General features: G+C 39.6%; 1 protein-coding gene across 6 annotated transcripts in view; it reads left to right on the plus strand.

The window, feature by feature from the left end:
• Nucleotides 1-20,479, plus strand: part of c2cd5 (C2 calcium dependent domain containing 5) — a 32,233-nt gene that overhangs the window by 9,759 nt on the left and 1,995 nt on the right. For 2 of the 6 annotated variants that reach the window (XM_088006289.1, XM_014982853.2), the window contains 19 exons: nt 89-177; nt 2,675-2,783; nt 9,570-9,684; nt 9,778-9,876; nt 9,963-10,074; nt 10,182-10,261; nt 11,554-11,740; nt 11,829-11,993; nt 12,810-12,950; nt 13,027-13,090; nt 13,180-13,241; nt 13,337-13,435; nt 13,575-13,664; nt 13,751-13,817; nt 14,039-14,131; nt 14,583-14,615; nt 14,932-15,063; nt 18,319-18,512; nt 18,603-18,749. In XM_088006289.1, coding sequence (XP_087862415.1) covers nt 89-177; nt 2,675-2,783; nt 9,570-9,684; nt 9,778-9,876; nt 9,963-10,074; nt 10,182-10,261; nt 11,554-11,740; nt 11,829-11,993; nt 12,810-12,950; nt 13,027-13,090; nt 13,180-13,241; nt 13,337-13,435; nt 13,575-13,664; nt 13,751-13,817; nt 14,039-14,131; nt 14,583-14,615; nt 14,932-15,063; nt 18,319-18,512; nt 18,603-18,749 — 2,078 coding nt within the window. The remainder of the gene's footprint in view (nt 1-88; nt 178-2,674; nt 2,784-9,569; nt 9,685-9,777; nt 9,877-9,962; nt 10,075-10,181; nt 10,262-11,553; nt 11,741-11,828; nt 11,994-12,809; nt 12,951-13,026; nt 13,091-13,179; nt 13,242-13,336; nt 13,436-13,574; nt 13,665-13,750; nt 13,818-14,038; nt 14,132-14,582; nt 14,616-14,931; nt 15,064-18,318; nt 18,513-18,602; nt 18,750-20,479) is intronic. The other 4 variants (XM_088006286.1, XM_088006287.1, XM_088006288.1 and 1 more) reach the window with 4 other exon arrangements.

Here is a 20,479-nt window from a genome sequence, read left to right on the forward strand (position 1 = left end):
AGTAATCACCTGGCAGCTTGGTTTGCTTTCAGGTGTGCTCAGACGTGTGTTGTGTGAAAACTGAATCCAGTTTGCTTTCTGTAACCAGGGATGGGCAGCGGTGGCAGTGCAGGGAAGGAGGCCGGACCGCTGAAGACGCTGCTGAGGCAGCAGACGCAGACTGCTCTCGAACAGAGGGTACAGTGACATCGAACACGCGCTCTTTCTCTCTCTCTCTCACATGTATTTACACTCCTGACTTTTTCCATATGTTAGACACCTGAGACTTCCCTGTGTACTGCAGCAAGCTAAGCATGACAGTTGATGCCTTAACATTCAATTTGTGTTGCAAATCTGCTTCAGATGTCTGAGTGCTGGGTCACACGATACATTTCATTCACTGTGAGAGATTTCTCATTTGCACTGGTAACGTATATAAATGGTGTGCCCTGTTTAAGACCAAATAATGTTCCCTTTTCTGTCCTCTTGATTACTCGTGCATCTCAGGGAGCATCCTCCTCTGGGTTATTGTTAAACGCCAGGGTATGTCCCATCAGTGTGACGCTCGCTCACTCCCTGCCTACCTACCTACCTTTTTTTTTTTTTTTTTTTCTTTTTCCTTTTCCTTAAACACCCTGACTAAGCTGATGGCCACCACCAAGCAGTCTCAGTCAACTCCTAACCTGACCCTCCTCTGCTGCTGTTTGTGGATCTTCCCAGGGTGGTGGTGGGTTGAGCAAGATCGTTTGTCATATTTGCTCGTTTTGCTCCCACCATGCCCAAATAGTCACAAGCATGTTGGGTGGAGGGCCAGACGCCTAAGAGTTGCCTTCTCTTTAAGTCTGATGGGGTGTGTCGGGTGTGTGTGTGGAGGTATGTGTGTATCACTTTTGCAATCTTTATTTTTAAACACATCCAATCCTTTTCAATTTTTTCAGTTACCCGAGTGATTATTTTTACATTTTTATTTTTAGAGTGACATCACTAACCCTACAGAGATGCACCGATCAGAATCCTGTGGCCGTTTTAACCTGGCGACATCATTCACAGTTCTTCCCGAAGATGAGAAAACAATACAAGAACAGCTTTCAAAATGGATTTGTTGCCTTTCTAGTATGACTGGTTATTAATACTTGCATTTGGTGCAGAGGCAATGTCATGCCATGCGTGAGAGAAAACCTTGACTGTTAATGGTTTTCTTAATATTTAAAAACAAACAAAAAAAGCTGTATAACAGGATTGGCATTTCAAACTGGATGTAGCATTTTTCATGACTGACATTTCTGGACAGGGTACATTTATGAAAAAAAAAAAAGGTTTTAAGAGATTATGTTAATATGGATAATTAATTAAAATTTTATCAGCAAGAACATTTAAGTCAAAAAACATACATTAAGAAAAATAACTATAAATTAACCCACTGTATAAAGATTAGTTACTAAGTGGGATACATGTAAAACATTTGCCAAAGGGCTCTAGTCCGACTCTCAGAGGAACAATAAGAAATTTCTGAAAACCCTTAAATGACATCAAGAGGCCTAAAGCAGCCTTTTTCCTATCGCTAATCCACAGAGGAAGTCCTTACAAATGACTCCACATGTTTATGATTCATGGGAGATGTGCATGAATTAAACCTTTGCTCTTGAAGAAAAACATGAAGGCCAAACTAAAGTTGCCAAAATGAATGTAGACAAAGACCAGGAATTATGGCATGAAGTTTTGTGGACAGATGTGTCTCAGTTTAAATTACTTGGTTACAAAATAGAGAACGTGTTTGGCCAAAGCAAAAAAAAAAAAAAAAAAAAAGCTCAGAGAACATGTCAGAGTATGGAGAAAAATAAATAAATGATCCAAAATACGAAACAAAATCTACCAAGGCTGGCTGAGACATAAGAAAATAAAAAAAATTTCTTAAACTGTCTTGGTGCATCTCTAATATTCACCTCATAATTAACTTGTTGCTCGGAGTGGGAGAAAACATCAGACAGTTTTGTGGCTATTTTGAGATTTTTTTGGGCACAAAAGAAATGAATAGTATTCCTGCCTGACACCTGCCAAAACCTTTCATCTCATACTGATCCTGCATGATTAGAAATCACAACTTTCCCCGTTTTTCAATATGAAGGAATGCCAATGGGAAGTAAGGTTTTCCAGATTCCTTTGTGTATGAGTGCATGAATTTGCAGCATAATTGGAGGCAGATTACCGGTTGCCTTGGTGATGGTCAAAATCGAGCATGCCATCAGTTGTTTTGATTCTCAACAAAATATAAAACTGTGTCAAATCCAAATTTTTGAAATGCCTTGACTTTAACTGTTACTCAGTCTTTTTCAAATTTGCTTATTTGTCTTTTCAGCTGTAAGCTGATATTGAGCAGGTGTTGAATTCTCTGGGTTAAACATTTGCATGTTTTTTTTTTGTTACACTCTGCATGTCCACACCTAAACCAACTCTGTTTTTTTTTTTGTTTTTTTTTTTACCAAAGTCTACATACAACACTCAGATTGGTTTCAAAAATAATCATTTAGCTGCAAAGAACATGGCGTTTAAGTGTCTCTCAGGTTTATAAAATTACCTTACCATTTGAAACAATGAAGCTTTATAATAAACCTAAAATTAATTAGATGTTAGTAAAACAGTTTTTTTTCTCTCTTTCCAAAATTAACAGATCTGCTTCTATTTTCTTAATCAACAGGAGTTCCCCTTCTTCACCCTGACTTCTTTCCCGCCGGGTTTTCTGGTGCACGTCGGCGGCGTGGTCAGTGCTCGTTCTGTTAAGTTGCTGGATCGCATACACAACCCCGGTGAGTTCACGGCAACGGACTAGGATCCGAATGCGGCTTGTCTGTTGTAACAGGATGTGAGTGCACTCCTCCATTGACCGAGTGTGTCATGTTGAGTGTCTGGTCTTGTTTTACCTGGCTGATAGTCAATGCTGCCCATGATCCTCCTATGTTTTTCGGTTTTCCTGTGTATGGTCTTTGTGCCAGAAAAAAAATAAACAAATAAATGTGTTGAAGGAAATGTTTGCGCTCTGAAACAGGTGAAAGTTGCTCCTCGGGGTATGAGTGCTATGAGTATGAGTATTTTGATGCAAACACTTAGAAGGGTAAAACATTGTCACTTGTCACACAATTTATGTATGTGGACAACTTTCACCTCATATTTATTTTTTTTTTGTGTTTGTGTGTGTCCATATGCTGTAATGGCTACTTTAGCTGGGTTGACATACGATAGTGGTGCATGGCTCCAGATATTGTGTTGTGTAGTGGTGTTGGCTGCAAGTTGCAATAGAGTGAAGTGATGTTTCTCTAATATGCTGTCCCACCGCGAGTGTTTAAATAGGTTTATCATTTGTACTTAACTTGGTTTATTTGGCACTAAAGAAAATTAGAGCTTCCCTTTTATTTGTAGTGGTTCATGTTGCAAAACGTTAAAAAAAAAAAAAAAAACATTCTGGTCCTTTGCAGGTCTGAGGTGTGATTAATAACACTTTTGATAACCTTCAACATGTTCTATGTTACAGTGTTCTTTTTCAATTTTACAATATTAACCCATAAAGCACAGGGCATTTATAGAGAATGCTAAATGTAACAGTATGCAGTTTGCAGTATGAATTTTGTTTTTAAATTGCTTAAGATTTTGTTTCAGTTATTGTCTCTGCCATTTGCTTTTGCACAGTATTTTAATCATGATGAGGTCTTAAATTTGGCTGGGTCAAGTGAAACAATAATTTATTACTTTATACACCCACATCTTTTGTAATTCAATCTGTGCAGAAGGTTTTATGGTTAATTTAATGATTAAAATGGACTCTGGTCTTTCAGCTGCAGAACAAGTCCACCGCATTTAGCTGAATGTGTTGTGGATTATTTATCTTTCTGAAGAGTAAGGAGCTCTTTAAGTATTCTGAAGAGAGCTTTGAAAGCCTTTCCTTACTTATGTGTAGGAAATGTTAAATCAAGCTGTTTTATTTTTGCTTTTGGCCTTGTGGTAACACACACTTCGATACTGTTAGAGCAACAAACAGCAGAATATTTTAACTTTTCAAAAAATGTCTGTTTTTAATGTTAAATATGTTGGTGAACAGCTCCAGGCTATGACTTAAGCTCATACTTCATAAAAGCTTTTTGACTTTATTTTGATTAAATAATGACACAGGGTACTTAATGTGCTCATATTCAGCTGTGTTTGTATTCACATCATTAAAGATTTGACAAGGACCAGATGTTTTTTTCTCTATCCAACACATGTAATAGGAATAAAATCAAAAATAGCCTTGACTTTGAGTACAACCACAAACCTAAATAAGCATTGGATTGATAGCTGATATTTTTGATGATTGTCCAGTTTGTCTTTGATCCCTGAATGACAACGACATTGATTCTACAAAGTGAACAGCTCATAAATGTGGATGGGGTTCAGATAGGTTGGGCATTTTTAAAAAGCTTTTAAGAAGGCCACAGGAGACCTGAAAAAAATACTACATTTGAAATGTGCTATCTAATTTATTGTATTGGAATAAACGACTCTTATACGTGGGTATTTTCTCGTTTCTATGTCATTAAGGAGCGGGATCAACAATGGTGTAAAATCATTTATGTATAAAATCAACTGTAGATTTTAAGCTCCTAATAAAATGTTTCCTTGATAATTATTATTTCTTAATTTTATTTGATCCTATTAGGAACATATGCATTTAAAAAATTTTAATCTGTCATGTAGCAAAAAATAATCCAGCCATTAATAGATCAGGAAAGCCCCTGGAGAACCAAGAGTATACGCTTTAAGACTTTTTAGGATACTTGACTGCGATTCTTTCGTTGCCATCACATGTATTACCACTTATATACGCTCATCTGCCACTTTATTAGGTATACCTTTCCAGCAGTGGCGCACAAAGTGGGTATGCACTATATGCAATACACAGGTGTGCTGGCGGGAAAAGGATTTCTTGCCGACATTTTCTATATTTAACAGCTTTGTGCATGTGTAAATGATGTAATCAATAACAAAAGCGCAGCACTGATTAGACACTCCTCTGCTCCTTCACCCAACTCCGCCTGTCGCTCTAAAAGCTGAATTATAGTGCCGCTGCCAGAGGTTTGTGTTGAGTGTGCGCGAGCCGAGCAAGCAGTGTCGCTTTTATTTATGCAAATGTTGGCGCTCCATTGCGCAATTATTATTATTTTTTTTTGTTGTCATCTGGTGACACGAAGCTTAAGATGGAGAGGCAGAAACGAAAGCTGGCACAAAACAACAAAGCGGAAGAGGGAGAAGGATAAAGATGTCTTAGGGATGAAAAAAGCTTTTTAAAGTGGTTGAAAGATGGTAGATAATTGTGTCTGTATATGAAAAATCTGACTTGAGTTACTAGTAACATGACAGGTCACTGTTGTCCTGGATCTATGTGCTGCATTTATAATATAATAGATTTTAGCAAGAAAAATTTAGATTTTTTTTGTATTTTTGTTTTTGTTGTTGTTGTTCTGACATTCAGACAGTAGTCACTTTTTTAACTGGTGAATCATAAAACAGATAAATAATGAAAGTTGACAGTGATAAACTCAAATTTGAAGTTCTTTACTTTAGTTTTGTTGTAATATACTTGATTAGTCTGGTCAGATGCAGTACCCAGTCAGTAACTGTTCTTCAACAACATTATTTAAAAATAAAATATGTTTTTCTTTTACATGTGATTTGTATTTTTTAAACAGACTTAATACAGAGTTCACGGCAATCAATTGTGAGGATGGAGAGAAAAATGACAGGAAGACAGAGAAAGAGTCAGGACAGACTGTGGAGTGTAACAGGTTGGTCTAATACTAGGTGAAAGTGTAGCTGTATCCTCTTACTCTCAAGTGATTAATTTTAAAATATTTTTTTACAAAATGCCTTAGCGATTTGCATTAGTCATTTGTTCAAAGCTATTAAATAAGGCTTGTTTGAGCATAAGACTAAGCAGGGAAGAACACAGGCATGACCCAGTTAGCAGTGATCTCTATTGAAAACAGTGTTGCACGGTCTGTTTCATTTGAAGCCATTTTTGACAAATGGGTGAGTACAAAGGGACCCGTAGCATTTTAGTTTTAAAATTTTTCCATAGAGTCCAGGTATTTCCTATTATTTTCCATTATATTTCTGCATACACCTAAGAAAGTGCGTACTTGCGCCCCTGCTTACCAGTACCAGGTTGGTACAAACCCAAATGCATCCATTCATTATGTTGTTAGAAGTAAATGTTGAGTCTACAACCCCTAACAAAGACAATATTAGTCAAAGACTGTTTTAAATTAACTCAATAGCTGGCAAAAAAAGGAGAAATGATTATTTATAATCTACATTTAATGATGCATTAAGAATTACAGAACTTCTAAATTAGATGGAGAGTGGCAGGGATTGCCAAGTAAATGCATACTCAAATAGTCACAAAACTGTCATTTAAAAAGTTGTATGCTTTCACATTGACTATATTCACTATAACATCCTGTCCTTTAAAGGGTGGTTATTTGAGCTGTTTCCTTCCTATCACGTTAAACTATCCTGACCATTCTCATCTGACCTCTAACATCAATGCATTTTAATTCGCGCAACTCGTATATTTCCTCTTTTGTCAGATCACTTTCTGTAAACCCAAGAGATGGTAGTACAAGAAAATTAAATACTCCGACTGGCGTGTCTGGCTCTGGCAAACACCCTACATTAAAAGTAACTTGCTCACCATTTGTGTTAAACAATTTAACAGACCAGTGTACCTTTTAGAAGTGGCAGATAAGTGTATAACCTACCCATAAAGTATTTAAATTATTCAATTTATTACATAGACAAATTTTAGGTAGGTGCGCAATAAAGTAAGGTTAGTTCAGCTGCTGCATCTCCCCATCAAGGTGATACTTGATCTCTCAACACACTTGATTTAAGCAAATTCTCAGCATAAAACACCCTCATTTGTAAGAAAAACATCAGACGTCGTCTGTGTGACGTGACCTCGACTAGAGTTGACTCGTGTCGCATGCTTTTGTTTTGTATCGTATCGCTTCTGTTCTTTGTCTCTTTATAATTTTAGCCAGTCCTGAAGCTTTGTAACATCTCCGTTCCTCATGAGTCTCCCTTGAGGTAGTTCCAGTAGCTCTGACGTTAGTGTGTCTTTGCATTAGTGATTGTGGAGTGCTGCTGTTGTGCTGTGCTTGTTTGTTAGACTGTCTCTTCTGTTCTCTCTCTCTCTTCTGTACTAACGGTGTGTTCCTAACCCAGCTTTGGGTAACACGCGCTCATACAAACTGCTAGACTGGAATAGTGTCACTGCAGGTATTTCCCCCTTCCCCCCCTTTTACTGCTCTCGCTCCACCAGAGTGATGGTAGCTCAGTGAAGTTAAGCTTGTTGTGCCTTCTAAGTTGTCATCGAACGCTGAAATTCAATCAGTATAGACTAGCTAGCTTAACTATCTACAGATGAATCAATAAAAAAAAAAACATAGCCTGATAGCTAAAAACTGAATTCACTGAGCTGCCCTCCTCCTCTCTTGATTCTGTGTGAGTGTGTGCTGAGCTGAGCATGCTCTATGTTGTCACCCCCCACCCCATCCAGCCTGGCCTGGCTACCCCACTCCACATGCGCGCGCAGACACCCAACTCATCGTGCTGCACATTAGAGCTCTCCCCTGACGTTGTTTTGCCTGGCGCTGTTTGTGATGCTTCCTGAACTGGCATTGTGGTCAAACCTGTCTAGACCGCAGGAGGTTTAGGAGGTTTACTCTGTGACAAAGAGCCATCTACTGGGCATGTTCATCCCTGCCTCACTGGGCCGTATTCATACTGAGAGTGAGCACGGATGGATGGATGGATGGATGGATGGATGAATGCAGGGATGGATGGAGGCAGATTGACTGTATTGATGAAATATATTCTGGATATGATACGTATGATGGGAAAAGCCACGAGCTTGAGAAAAGCCTGTTCGGATTTGACGGACTCTAGTGGATGAATATGGCCCTTCTTTGGCCATGAACGTGCACATGGCTATGAGTGTGCACGTTGGTGAGCCTGTGCCTGTGGCGACATGCTGCTGCTGCTGGTTTAAAGGAACCCACAGTGGGGGTCTGATGCCTGACCGTCAGTCATTATTCTCCATCCGTTTTAGTTTGAACACTCGCTCTTCTGCCCTCACTCATTCCTCGCCTTCATCTCACGGTTAAGTTTTATCCGCATGTTGCCCTCCCAGGGAGTGATGTTGGATGGCTCATAGGTTTATTTACGTCTTCTTTGTTCATGCAAACATGTGTGTGAAAACAGTCTCTCTGCTTGTAAGTGTTAGACTCTAACACAAAATGTCAAAAACATATGTGTATAAGAAAACCTCGCGAGACCACAGGAAGTACAACTTCTTTATATATTAAATGCTTTTTGCTTATTTGTACCAGTTAAAGGGCTAAGTCTTTTTTTTTTTTTTACTTCTTTCAGAGCTCCGGGGATTATCTACCAGTAGATTTTCTCTGCCACATAATGTAATTAGGGTTTAGGGGAGAAATACATGACTTTCTCCCAAGAAACAAAGTTACCCTGAACCTTCAACCTCACCCAGGCTGTTTGTGCATTTCAGCCAGGTGTGTGCAGTTATCCTCAGTAAAATACCATTGCTTCATAGTACTTTGGTATTCACACAAGCATTTCAAGTAGAAATGTAAAACATCATCTTACACCTGATATTTTTAATATTTTTTTCCAAAATAGTTACCATAATGAGACTATTATGGTAATTAGCGATATTCCATTGTATATATATTAAAATGTATAGATAAACTTAAGCAAATTATAAAATAAACACCTGATAAGATTAGAAGAATGAATGTAAGCATTTTTATTTCATAGCATCTTCTCTTTTTGTCATTCTGATCTTTAGTCAGTAAAAACCTTAGTATAACAGGCTAATATAAACTACTTAATTAGTCCGGCTTGCTGCTCAGGTAGCTGTCCAGCAGTGTAAACTTCTCAACGCCATTACCTCAGTGCAGAAAACCAGACCACACTCTCTTAACACCCTCATTCCTCAAAGCTTTCTCTTGAAGGCTCAGGGTAACACCAAAGTCCTACACGCCCTTAGTTTTCTAGGTTCACTTTCTAACCATATAATCAGTTTCTTATAATGGTAGATTCTATGAAAAAGCAGAGGGGTAAAAGTGGCCTCATTAAGCCATTCTGTTTCTCCTGGTAGTGAAAGAGAGCGATGAGGTTTCAGAGCATGTGTATTTCCACACATGATATGAAGCACCTTTGACTCCTGGTCAAGACCTTGACAATAACTTCATCATCCCCTAATTCTCACCAACCATTTTCACTTTAACTTCGTCTCACGAAATGACTAGTGGTTTCTGCTTGCTTTGATACACCATTTAACTCATAAATCAACAGAAAAAAAAAGCTAGTTTCTGTTGGCTGTATAGATATTTTGTGTAAATTAATGAGGTTAGATTGGATGCAAACTCAGTCTCTGCCATTACCTCAATCTCAGTTTTTAGTTTTGGAAAAACAAATCAGCTCGTTTTTTTCCTGTTCTATGAAAGCTCACTGAATCACAATTTTGTGTTTTGCAGATGAACCCGAGACGCGTGACGCCTGGTGGGAAGAGATTCGCCAGGAAATTAAATCTCATGCCAAAGCTCTTGGTTGCCATGCTGTTGTAGGTTACAGTGAGAACACAAGCATCTGGTATGTTGTGTGAACGAAATAAGAAAAAGTGTTGTATCTTTGTATTTTACATTCGTTGTCTCTCACTTTCAACTTTTACTTTTCTCATTACAGTGAAGAGGTGTGTATTCTGTCCGCATCAGGGACAGCCACCATCTTGAATCCTCGGTACATGCGTGAAGGCTGCCTCGACATCGGCAGCACCGACCACAGGTTGATCTGAGTTTCTTGGTGTAATTTTAGGTAAAACCTTGTGGACTTTCGTTTGCTTATACACACAGGGTTTGCTTTTTTGACAGGTTCGATGATCCATCACCTCCAAGCTGTGGCTTCTGTCACATCCCATATGACGAGCTCAACATGCCGTTTCCTGCCCAGCTCACGTATTGTTACAACTGCAGGCGGCAAAAGGTAGCAAATTTCTTGTTTCCAAAAATAGATCGCCAGCGTTTGGGTTTTACTTAACCAGGTCAAGGAATAAAAAGTGGATAAAACGCAAAATGTTCCTTTATTTTAAGGTTCCAGATGTGTTATTCACAACAATCGACTTGCCAGCGGAGGCAGCAGTCACAGGGAAAGGCTGCCTCATTCAGGCCAGGTAAAACAGCACAGTTGTCATTCTTATCTGACATTTTTTTAAAGGGCCAAAGTGCTTTTATGGCGACATTGATGAGAAAAAAACGGAACCCAGTTCAATTCAATATATGTCTTGTGTGTGTGTGTGTGTGTGTGTGTGTATATATGCTTAGAACAAAGTGAAATGTGAGAGAAAGAAAAGAAGTGAAAAGGTGAAGAATCACAATAATGAAGCAAAATCTAATAGTTTAGAGATTTACGAGGCGTGGCTGCTGTTAAAGCAACCTGAGCCTCCTTAGCACCTCAGCAGACTCATGCAAATTCATGCAAAAATGGGTTTAAATATTGACTGCATCTAACCTTTACTGCACAGTACATGGACATACTTTACAGTGTAGGGAAACACTTGTGTGTCATTATAATTTTTTGGTTTATCTGAAATGTTCTACTTTTTAGGAAAACTAAATATATGATTTTTATAAGCTCCATAGAATGAATCTATCTGCAAATTTCACTTTTTGAATTTAATTCCTAAAAGCTTTTAATCTGTTGGTGATATGTGAATTTACCTCAATGCACCTATGAGTGCAAACTTAGACAATGCAGATAACTTTATGGTCATCTTTGAAGAATAAATAATTGAAAATGAATAAAAGCAGGAGTTAAGGCAGTTACATAAAATATATCGGTTAGGTTTTGAACAATATCTTGATTACCTGTTATGTGTAAGTTAAGCCACTCTGCATTTGCACTAATATCATCTAATATATTTCCTGTTCATAGGCTCTGTCTAGGCTGCAGACTGCATCAGATTTACTCACATCATTCCATGTGTACTTTTGCACCAATTGATTCAGCAGTCTGTATTGATTCACGCTGTGATTCAGTGAGTTATTGCAGCTTCAGTCAGAAGAAGGATGATCAGAAACCAGACCCTTAAAAAAATCGTTTTCATTTCCGAGTGCCAAGACCGCGGCAGCTTTTCGTTATTTCTGATCTGAATTCATATTCAGTCATGCATAAAAGCAAATTTATCTCATGTTTTTCTGTCACCTTTAAGTTTATCTGCATTTACTCCAAAAAAAAATAACTTGAGCGGTAGTCCAAATAAAAAAAAGGAAGACAGGATATTTGGCTGTATAACATTTAGAATAGATGTAGATATCTAGATTTGAAATGCACTATATATTTTTTTTTATTTCTTTACTTCTCAGTTCTATATACAAAGGTGAAAAAACAATATTTTTTTTAAATAATTGAATGAATTATAAGTCTTTAAGGGCACCCTAAATGTCACTGATTCTCACCTTCCAGGCTGTGTCGTCTGAAAAAGAAAGCTCAGGGAGAAGTGAACGCGACCGCCATCTCAAACTTGCTGCCTTTCATGGAGTACGAGCTGCACACTCAGCTGATGAATAAGCTGAAGCTCCGGAGCATGAATGCTCTGTTCGGTCTGCACATACAGATCAGCGTCGGCGAGAACATGCTGCTGGGTCTTGCTGTAAGACAGCGTTTTAAACTGTCTTGAAAAGTCAGTTACCTGCATGGCTGACCTCAGTCCGTTGTAGAACATATGTTCTATTTTTCAGTCTGCTACAGGAGTGTACCTGACGGCTCTGCCTGCACCCGGGGGCATCCAGATAGCTGGGAAGACCTCCAGTGACCTGAACAACGAGCAGCACATCCAGTCCATCCAGAAAAGGATAAACGACACCATCGCCAAGAACAAGGAGCTCTACCAAATAAACCCTCCGGTAAGGAGGCGTCATGTTGGCTGTAGACTGCAGGAGTTTGTAGAGGGTGACCTTTGTCTTTGCTGTGCCAAAGTAGATTTTCAGAAAGGTATCAATACGCATGCAGCCAAATTTAGCTTAAATGTGGAACATGAAAATCCTCAATATAATAACTCTTTCATCTAAAAAAAAAAATCTCAACCTACCTTTCACACCAACATACATTTATATTAAAAATGTGTTTGATGTTTAAATGACAAATCATGCCAGATGCAAAACATGAGGCAATTATCTTTTTTTTTTTTCTGTCACTTTTGAGCCAATAAATGTTTTCCTCTGTGTGCCTGCTCTGTTTTGTTTTGTTTAGTTTAGTTTTGTTTTGTTTGAAATCATGATAGACTTCTTGTCTCTCTCTGACCATCAAAGAAATTATTTGCTCTGGACCCTGAGGTGTTCTGCAGCACAAACCTGGTACTGAGCATGCTGGATTTCAGCTCTGAGTTTCAGCAAAGCATGAGCAACACTTCACTCAGTTAACCACAACACTCGAGCACCGGTGCTGTAACTGTATAACAACTCTTAATTGGAGATTTGTGAACCAAATAATGAGTAACTCTCACCAGATCTACTCACTGTACTTCATTTTTTTTTTTTTTTTTTACACAAAGTCTGTGTGTGTGTGTGTGTGCGTGCGTGTGTGTTTGTATCAGCAAAGCTGCATATGATTAGCATGTAAATTGTCACTAACTGTGATCTTAGTTTGTGCACAGTCGGAACCGATGCGTCCTGCAGGTAGCGGCTCTGCCGGTCAATAACTTCCTGTCTGTTTGCTTACAGGAGCTGACGGAGGAAGGGGTGGGCTCTCCGATCCCCGAGCCCAGACAAAGATCCCGACTCTTCCGCTCGCACTCGGAGAGCTCCGATGAAGTGTCAGAACTGGACCTGTCGCACGGCAAAAAGGATGCGTTTGTCCTGGAGGTGGAGAAATGTAGAAATGATGACCCGTGTGTTCACGTAAATCTGTAGGAAGCTGAAACTGTTGTTGTTCTCCTAGATTGACGACACAGACGCTGTGGAGGACATCCACTCTCTCCTCATCGATGCATCTCCCCCCACAGGTTTGGCCCGTTACTTTCCGTTTCAGTTGCATCTTGTCTCTCCACCCTCTCAGATTTAAAGGCATGTTTGTGTCCGTTCTGTTTTCCAGGTTTCTACACCTGCAACACTGAGACCATGCCTGGGATTTATAACTGGACTACAGCAGTACAGGTAAAGAGCAGTTTAAACCTATTTAAAGTGACCCCGTTATGATGATATATCTGCTTTTGTAAGCTTCCAAAATGTATTTTAACGTTATATTACAGATGTTTACATCGGTTAGGGTCCTGAGGTTGAGCAATGCCAACCTTTCTAACCAAAGCCTGAACAAGATCTTCACTGACCTCTGTGAGAATCTGCTGAAGGTAGACGATCTTTATTGATCTAGAAAAGGGGTCGGCAACCGTTACAACCCTAAAAGCCATTTCTAACTCTGAGCCAACTAACAAAAAACTAGTTCACAGTTTTTTTTTTTGTTTTTTTTTTATCTCTGATTTGTTTCAGAGTTTTTATTTCAAGTTACGCTCCAATATACCCTGCTGTCTTTGTCATCTCAACTTCACTGTAGCAGTGCCAGAAGAAGAGCTCATTCAGGTGAGATGTTGGAGGCAATCTCTGGCTTATCAGAGGAAATGATCTCACTTTCTTTAGTTTCCAAACTTTATTCTTCTTTTGATTAGGTTTCGGTGACGGCTGTCGCCATGACGTTTGACAAGGACCAGACTCAGGAGAGGTTTATTACCAAAGGTCTGTCTGATTAAGTGTAGAGTGCCTTGTAAAAGTACAAACATCCCTTGAGCTTTTCTTCCCCACATTTTATCACTCTACAATCATTTCCATTTCATCTCACAAAGCTCAGAAGCTGAGAGGAGGTACAGGGAGGGTATTTTGAATGAAATGCATGAAATTGCCCCTGGAACGTGGATAAATCCAGGCGACATGTGGATAACAGTGTCCATTTTTGTCAGGTGGGAATGAGACCGAAGAGCAGCTGCAGTTTCCTCTGGAGTTGTGCGCTGACTCGTCATCCACCAACACTCAAACTTCTTCCAAATTTTCAGGTATTATTTAGTTTTTGTTTTTTTTTGTTGCTTTTTTTGGTGGGGTTTTGCTCTCTGAGCCTCCTCATCTGCCTTACTTCATTAACGCTTCAGGGACAGTCTCTTTATTCACCCCAGCTGCAAAACTCTGCCAAAGTCAGCTGGTTGTGGTTCATTCAACAGGTAAACAAACAGTAGCACCCCACTGTGACTTGTTTGCTCCGTGAAACTAGATTTGGCAGCGTTGAGGTTTGGTAGAAAATGTGTGAAAAGCAGTGAAACTTTGTGGTTTTTATTTACCCCAAACGATCCGAGTGTCAAAATCGAGCTGCAGAGGTAGATTTTTGTTGAACTTGAGTTGATGGTAAGAGGAAAAGAAAAAATACTGAACACTGATTGATGTCTACCAAGTACAGGTTTTTGTTTATATATATGTGTGTGTGTGTGTGCGTGTGTGTGTGTGGCATGGCAGGTGTCCCAGAAAATACCATTGTCTCATCCAGAGGTAAGCCACCACCTCGTTTCCTTTCTTCCCTTCTCTCCACCTCCCTGCTACCGAAACTACTACACTTGTCATGTTTTGACTTTTTATCCTTTTGTCTCGGACAGTTTTCTTAAACCGCTCTCAAAAGCCTCATTCAGTTTTGTTCTTTTCTGTTTGTTTGTTTTTTGTGTCTTGTATGTTTTTTGTTCTCTTTTCTTGTTGTTGTTGTTGTTGTTGTTGTTGTTGTTGTTGTGTATCTTCGGTTGTGGGTTGCGTGCGTGTGTATTTTTTATTTTTTTTTGCGCGCGTGTGTTGTGTGCGCGTGTGTTTTCTCCAGCTGCCTCCGTTGATTACGGTTCCTTTGCAGACAGATGCAGCACCTGGCTAGAGCTGCTTAGGCTGAAAGCGCACACCATAAGACGAGGATCAGTTAAGACAAGTAGGAGGACACAGTCTCTAGCACACTCTGGTGATCATACCCACAAATACAGAACACAGTTTCACGAGCAGTCTCGCACACGCCGATTCACACTCACACTCACACACACACACACACCCCTCCATGCATGCCGGTGGGGAGAGATGTAGCATTTTTCCAAATCAAAGCACTGGCTATTCAGATTAGTTTTACAAGCTCACGTCCAGCCCCTTTCGGAGGGATCGCAATCGGCAGCTTAGCTTGAAAATGCCTGTAGCCATGTGAACCTTTCATAATTCCAAGGGCAGTTATCTTTTTGCACACACTATGCAGCTTTTCCCCCCCTTTTTGCACTCGTGTAAAATCTGCATGAAAACTTCCTTTGATTCCACTCCGCATTTGCATCAGCGAATCTTCCGAGGTTGAGGAAATGTGACACGCTTTATTGGAAAAACAGGTGCATCTCAGTAAATTAGGATGTCGTCCAAAAGTTACTTTAATTCAGTTATTTGGTTCAAAAGGTGAAAGCAGTATATAATAAAAATCCATTACATATAGTTTTATATATTGGCAATTTTTTTTTTTGTTAATTTTGATGATTAGAAATTACAGCTAATGAAAACCTAAAATTCAGCTTCTGTTACACACTTATTACATAAGTCCAGTAAAAAGTTAATTGCTGACTTGAAGTTAATTGCCCCCTGAAAGTCACAGACAGGCACACTCGCCTAGCATTTCTTGTGGAAAATGTAATTAATAGTAAAGGTGGTTGTTCGGAATGCTGCAGTGAAAGAAAACTAGTGTTAGGGTAAAGAAAATTATCCTAGACACGTCAATCTGTGGTAGCTTTTAGAACAGACTCCATTTGTTGTCTGTAGAATTTTTTTCCTTCCCCAAACTCTTGAATGGACTTCCCCTTTCAAGCCTTGTTGCTTATGCATCACACTTTTACCTTCCACTTAACTTTCCATTACTCTACCTAGATACTTCAGTCTGAAAATCCAGCTTCTTTACCAATGAAATTTTGTGTTTGCACTCCCTAAGAAGGAACCCTGTCTGCTGTTCAACTAATTCAACAGTCTTCTCCCTGATTGCGTAGGCCATAACATGGTATTTTTGTATTTTTATTGTGTGTTTTATTGTGTCATATTCAAATTCAGTGAGTAACATTTTGAGTTTTCATGACCTGCAAGCTCAAATCATCAACATGAACAAAAATATACACATCGCTCTGTGTAATTGACCTATCATATGAGTCCAACTGAAATAAAATAACATTTTGATGACGTGCGTAATCTACTGAGATGCACCTGGAGGTGAAAACGTTGGACTCAATATTCTGAACAAATCATCATGGTAGGATGGGGGCTGGGGGCAGTGCTTCTCTACAAGAGCTAGTTTGATTTTCAGTCCTGTGCACAGTGTGTGTAATGTTTGGCTCTGAAGGTTCCTGGTTTGACGGATGGAAACTTCATCAGGTAACTGCACTACACAGTGAAGCACCTTTCACTCTCTGGTTTGTGTACGTGTGCTCAGCTCAGCTTATAGCTGTCTCTGTCCGTTTCCATGTCTCAAGCCTCGTTCACAAATACCAAAGAATTAGAACAATTCTCTCATGATATTTCACTGTAAGCACTGTATTCGCACCTGTAAAACAGCTGTGCCCAGGTCTGTCTGTCTGTCTGCAGACATTTTCTGTCTGTCTGTACCTCAGTTGCATGACATGCACGGCAGCGCGCACTTTCCCGAGTGATTGTCTCGACGCTGTACACCGAATACGTGCAAAGCTGCATTTAAAGTCATGACATACTAACAACGCAGGTGAGCTCAAAATTGTTCCTACCCATGGAAAGTTGTGACTTGTTCTCTATCACTCCTGCACAGTTACAATTCCTTGAAAGCTCTTTTATACATACTTCCCTACTTTTGGTCTTCTTCAGCATTTATTTCCCACCTTTTACTACCTTATTGCCAATCTTTTGTTCATTAGTTCTGTTTACACTCTGGCTGGGTTCGAATTTGGACTAAAATTGTTGACCTCTCCAGCCGCATGCGTTAGACGATTCTCCTGTTCAGTTTGACTACAGGTGATGTTTATGAGATTTTGTAGCGCTCTCTAATAAATGCCTCCAAGGCAAGTTTGATGCATTTGTGGAGTTTTTGTCACCTGAATGGACTTTGAAGCACAGTGATCTTCACAAATCTTTGGTAAGGTGACATTTCCCAAACTAAACTGCACCAGCACAAGAATAAATGAATAAAACTGTGACTCTAAACATATAGAAATACCTGTTAAGACTCCGGGGTACACCATGATATTTTTCTTTCAAAAAGAGTTTCAACCAATTGTTGCCTTCTAGATTTTTTATTTCATTTCGGAATCTGGATTTCTGTTGCTTTAAAAGTTTCCACATTCTAAGGCATCTGGAAAATGCTTTGAAATGATTTTGCTTTGTCTATTTGATGTGGACTCTTTTGAGAGTCATTGTATTTTTTATTTTTATTTTTTATAAATTACGGAAATATATTCAAAAAATGCTCAAATCACACATTAAATGTAGTTGCATATTATCTAAAAGCTTCTATTATAACTTATTTAAATTTATTTTTGTTCTGATTTACATTTGGGCCAGTTGACCCTTAGGTAATATGACAGATTAATCAAAGAAAAATAATATTGATTATCGCAAGATTATAGAAAATGACTTTAAATCATCAGCTGTTAAAGTGAAAATTATAAACTTACAAAATTGCAAAAGAAAACATTCAACTTTAGTGTTCAGGCATGTCGTCTAGCCTTAGTGTCTGGAGATAATTACAGAAGAGGATCAATTTCACTTGTATGCAAAACATTGTTTGGTTGCTGTGCTGACCAAGAGAGGCTTTATTTTTTATTCCTGAAAAATTTAATTTGTGATTTTGGCTCTTATTAAGTTTAACACAATGTCTATTATATTTTTGGCATTTTGAGCCTGAAAGATTGAATGTTTGATGTAAAGTAATTTCATACAAATCAGGACTTGTCTATGGGTTTGAACATTTTCTGCTCTACCTTTGTATCAGTGTACATGCCCTGCTGTACAAACACTAACCCAGTTGCGTTTTTGCACGACATCCCTCATTTGTGCATCAAAGTTCATATCTGCTTTTATATTTTCCATTGTCGAGTGGTTACTGGTGTCTCAGTTCCCTTCTTGTTCTCTTTTTTTTTTTTTTTTGCCCTCCTGTCTTCTCCTCCTGTGGCCTTTTCACATCCTTCTCCTGCACTTCTACTTGGCCTTGTTCTCTCTCTCTCTGGACCTTCAGTCTCGTCTTTGGAGAACTGCAGTCCGCTGACGGAGGGACGCCCCCGCTCTCTGCGCTCCAGCCGCTCCTTTGGGGGCAGTTCTGTGACCATGGTGAAGATGACGCCGCTCTCTTTCCTCCCTGGGACCAGAATCATTAAATACCTTGGAATCATCAACATGTTCTTCATCAGAGAGACCACATCCCTACGAGAGGTGTGGTTGACGCTGCAGGAGGTCGTTGCGCTGCCCTGTGCCCACTGGGTGTGCTTCTTGTTGCATGAAACGTGCTTGCTTTTTCTGCAGGAAGGTGGAGTTAGCGGTTTCCTCCATTCGTTCATCGCAGAGGTGTTTGCGATGGTTCGAGCCCACGTAGCAGCTCTGGGTGGCAACGCAGTGGTGTCCTACAGCATGAAAGATTGTGTTTTAATGGAAAATCCCAACAAGAACCAGGTACCCACACAAAGTCACTAATGCACATTTTTTTTGCTTATATGCTGAAGAGGGTAGTTTATACATGCCAGCTTTTCAGAGTGCTGTATGCAAGCATATTAGGACAGCTTTATTTAAGGAGAATGTGTTCTAGAAATGTAAACAGATGCAACTTTGAGATGATTGTGAAGAAAATTTGGGGGGGAAATTCAAAAGATTTCGTTTTAGGTTTAGGACTCGGGACGTGCTCACACTGTAAAAGTAATCAGACTTGCTTTTAATGACCATGATGTCACTGCACTTGATTGACCAGCAAACTGACCTAAGCTAAACCCCACAGTCAATCTGTGGGATAGTGTCAAGAAAAGGATGAGACACAGCAACCCCAACGATGCTGGAGGGTCGAAAGCCGCTGGGTTTAAAACTGGGCTTCCTTACAAGAGACTGGTCTCCGTCATGCCACACTGCATTGATCCAGTAAATAGTGCATAGAGAGGCCTGACCAATGCATGTACCCAACTAGGGCTGAAACGATTCCTCGAATGGTTCGAGTACCTCGATTACTAAAATTCCTCGAGGAAAATTTACCTGCCTCGAAGCTTCGTTAATTTATGTTTTATTAGTTAGCGCACCGTGTTCCGGCCGGGACTTCATTAGCGTTGCGCGGAGCTCTCACTTCCGCCTCTGAGTTGTTGACAAAAGCTAAGTCTCAGCGGCATAAAGTCCAATCTTCAAGATTGGCCCGTGGGGATTTTATTGATTGATGATAATGCCCGACTTTTTATCGTTTTTGGGGAACCAATAAGCATCCTTAAAATGACTGGGGGGATGCCTGGAGTACGGCAGCATTTCTCCTCCGGGGCTGCTGGTTGAAAGCGAACGGCGGGAAGAGCGCTGAGGTGAGCGGTAGACTGAACAGGGCGGGCGGCTGAGTAGCTGATGCTTACCGTGTAAATGTAGCTTTACCGACGAACCGCACAATAAATTTCATATCCCGGTCTGAAGAAACGGGTGGCGGAGAGCATCGTACATGGCTGGTAGATGAGTTTCTGAGTGTGACCAGTGAAGGTGTCGTAAATGTCCCGTATTGCTTCCCCCCGTGTTCGTCCCCCGGTCTAACGGTTCGTCAGTCCGCTGGTCTATTTCCTCCCCTCCACCCCATGTTCGTTCATTCGCCCTCTCCTCCCACTCCAGGCGGCATTTCCCGTATTTTCAAACCCAAAGCGCGACAGGTTAGGTGGCAAGGTGAGTTTAATTAATCTATTAAACTCACTGAAGATGAATACATAAACTAAAAGCTGGATTGTAGACATTTTTTATAAGCATATTTGTGAGCCTGCCTCTTTATTAAATTCAATATAATTTCAGATTTTTCTATAACTTTTCTTCTGGTTAACTTAGAAAGTGAGCTATTATTGTTACAGGTTAGTTTTCTAAACTACAAAAAAGCAACTGTTAGGGATGCTCAAATATGAAAAATTGGACTGATATTGATATCTGATAGTAACACCGGTATTATGCCAGATTTACCAATATTTCATTTTATATTTTTTTTTATCCGATTACTCGATTAATCGTAAGAATAATCGATAGATTACTCAATTACTAAAATATTCGTTTACAACAGCCCTATACCCAACAGTACATAAGCATGTTTTCAGTAGATCATTTTTCCCAACATTTTTTGTGCTTTGGGAAAAAGATAAAAATTTCTTAACCCCTAGAACCCGACGGACCCACCGGTGGGTCCA

Source organism: Poecilia mexicana, unplaced genomic scaffold (assembly GCF_051168715.1).
Source record: "Poecilia mexicana isolate PSO_F unplaced genomic scaffold, ASM5116871v1 scaffold_6, whole genome shotgun sequence".
Lineage (NCBI taxonomy): Eukaryota > Metazoa > Chordata > Actinopteri > Cyprinodontiformes > Poeciliidae > Poecilia > Poecilia mexicana.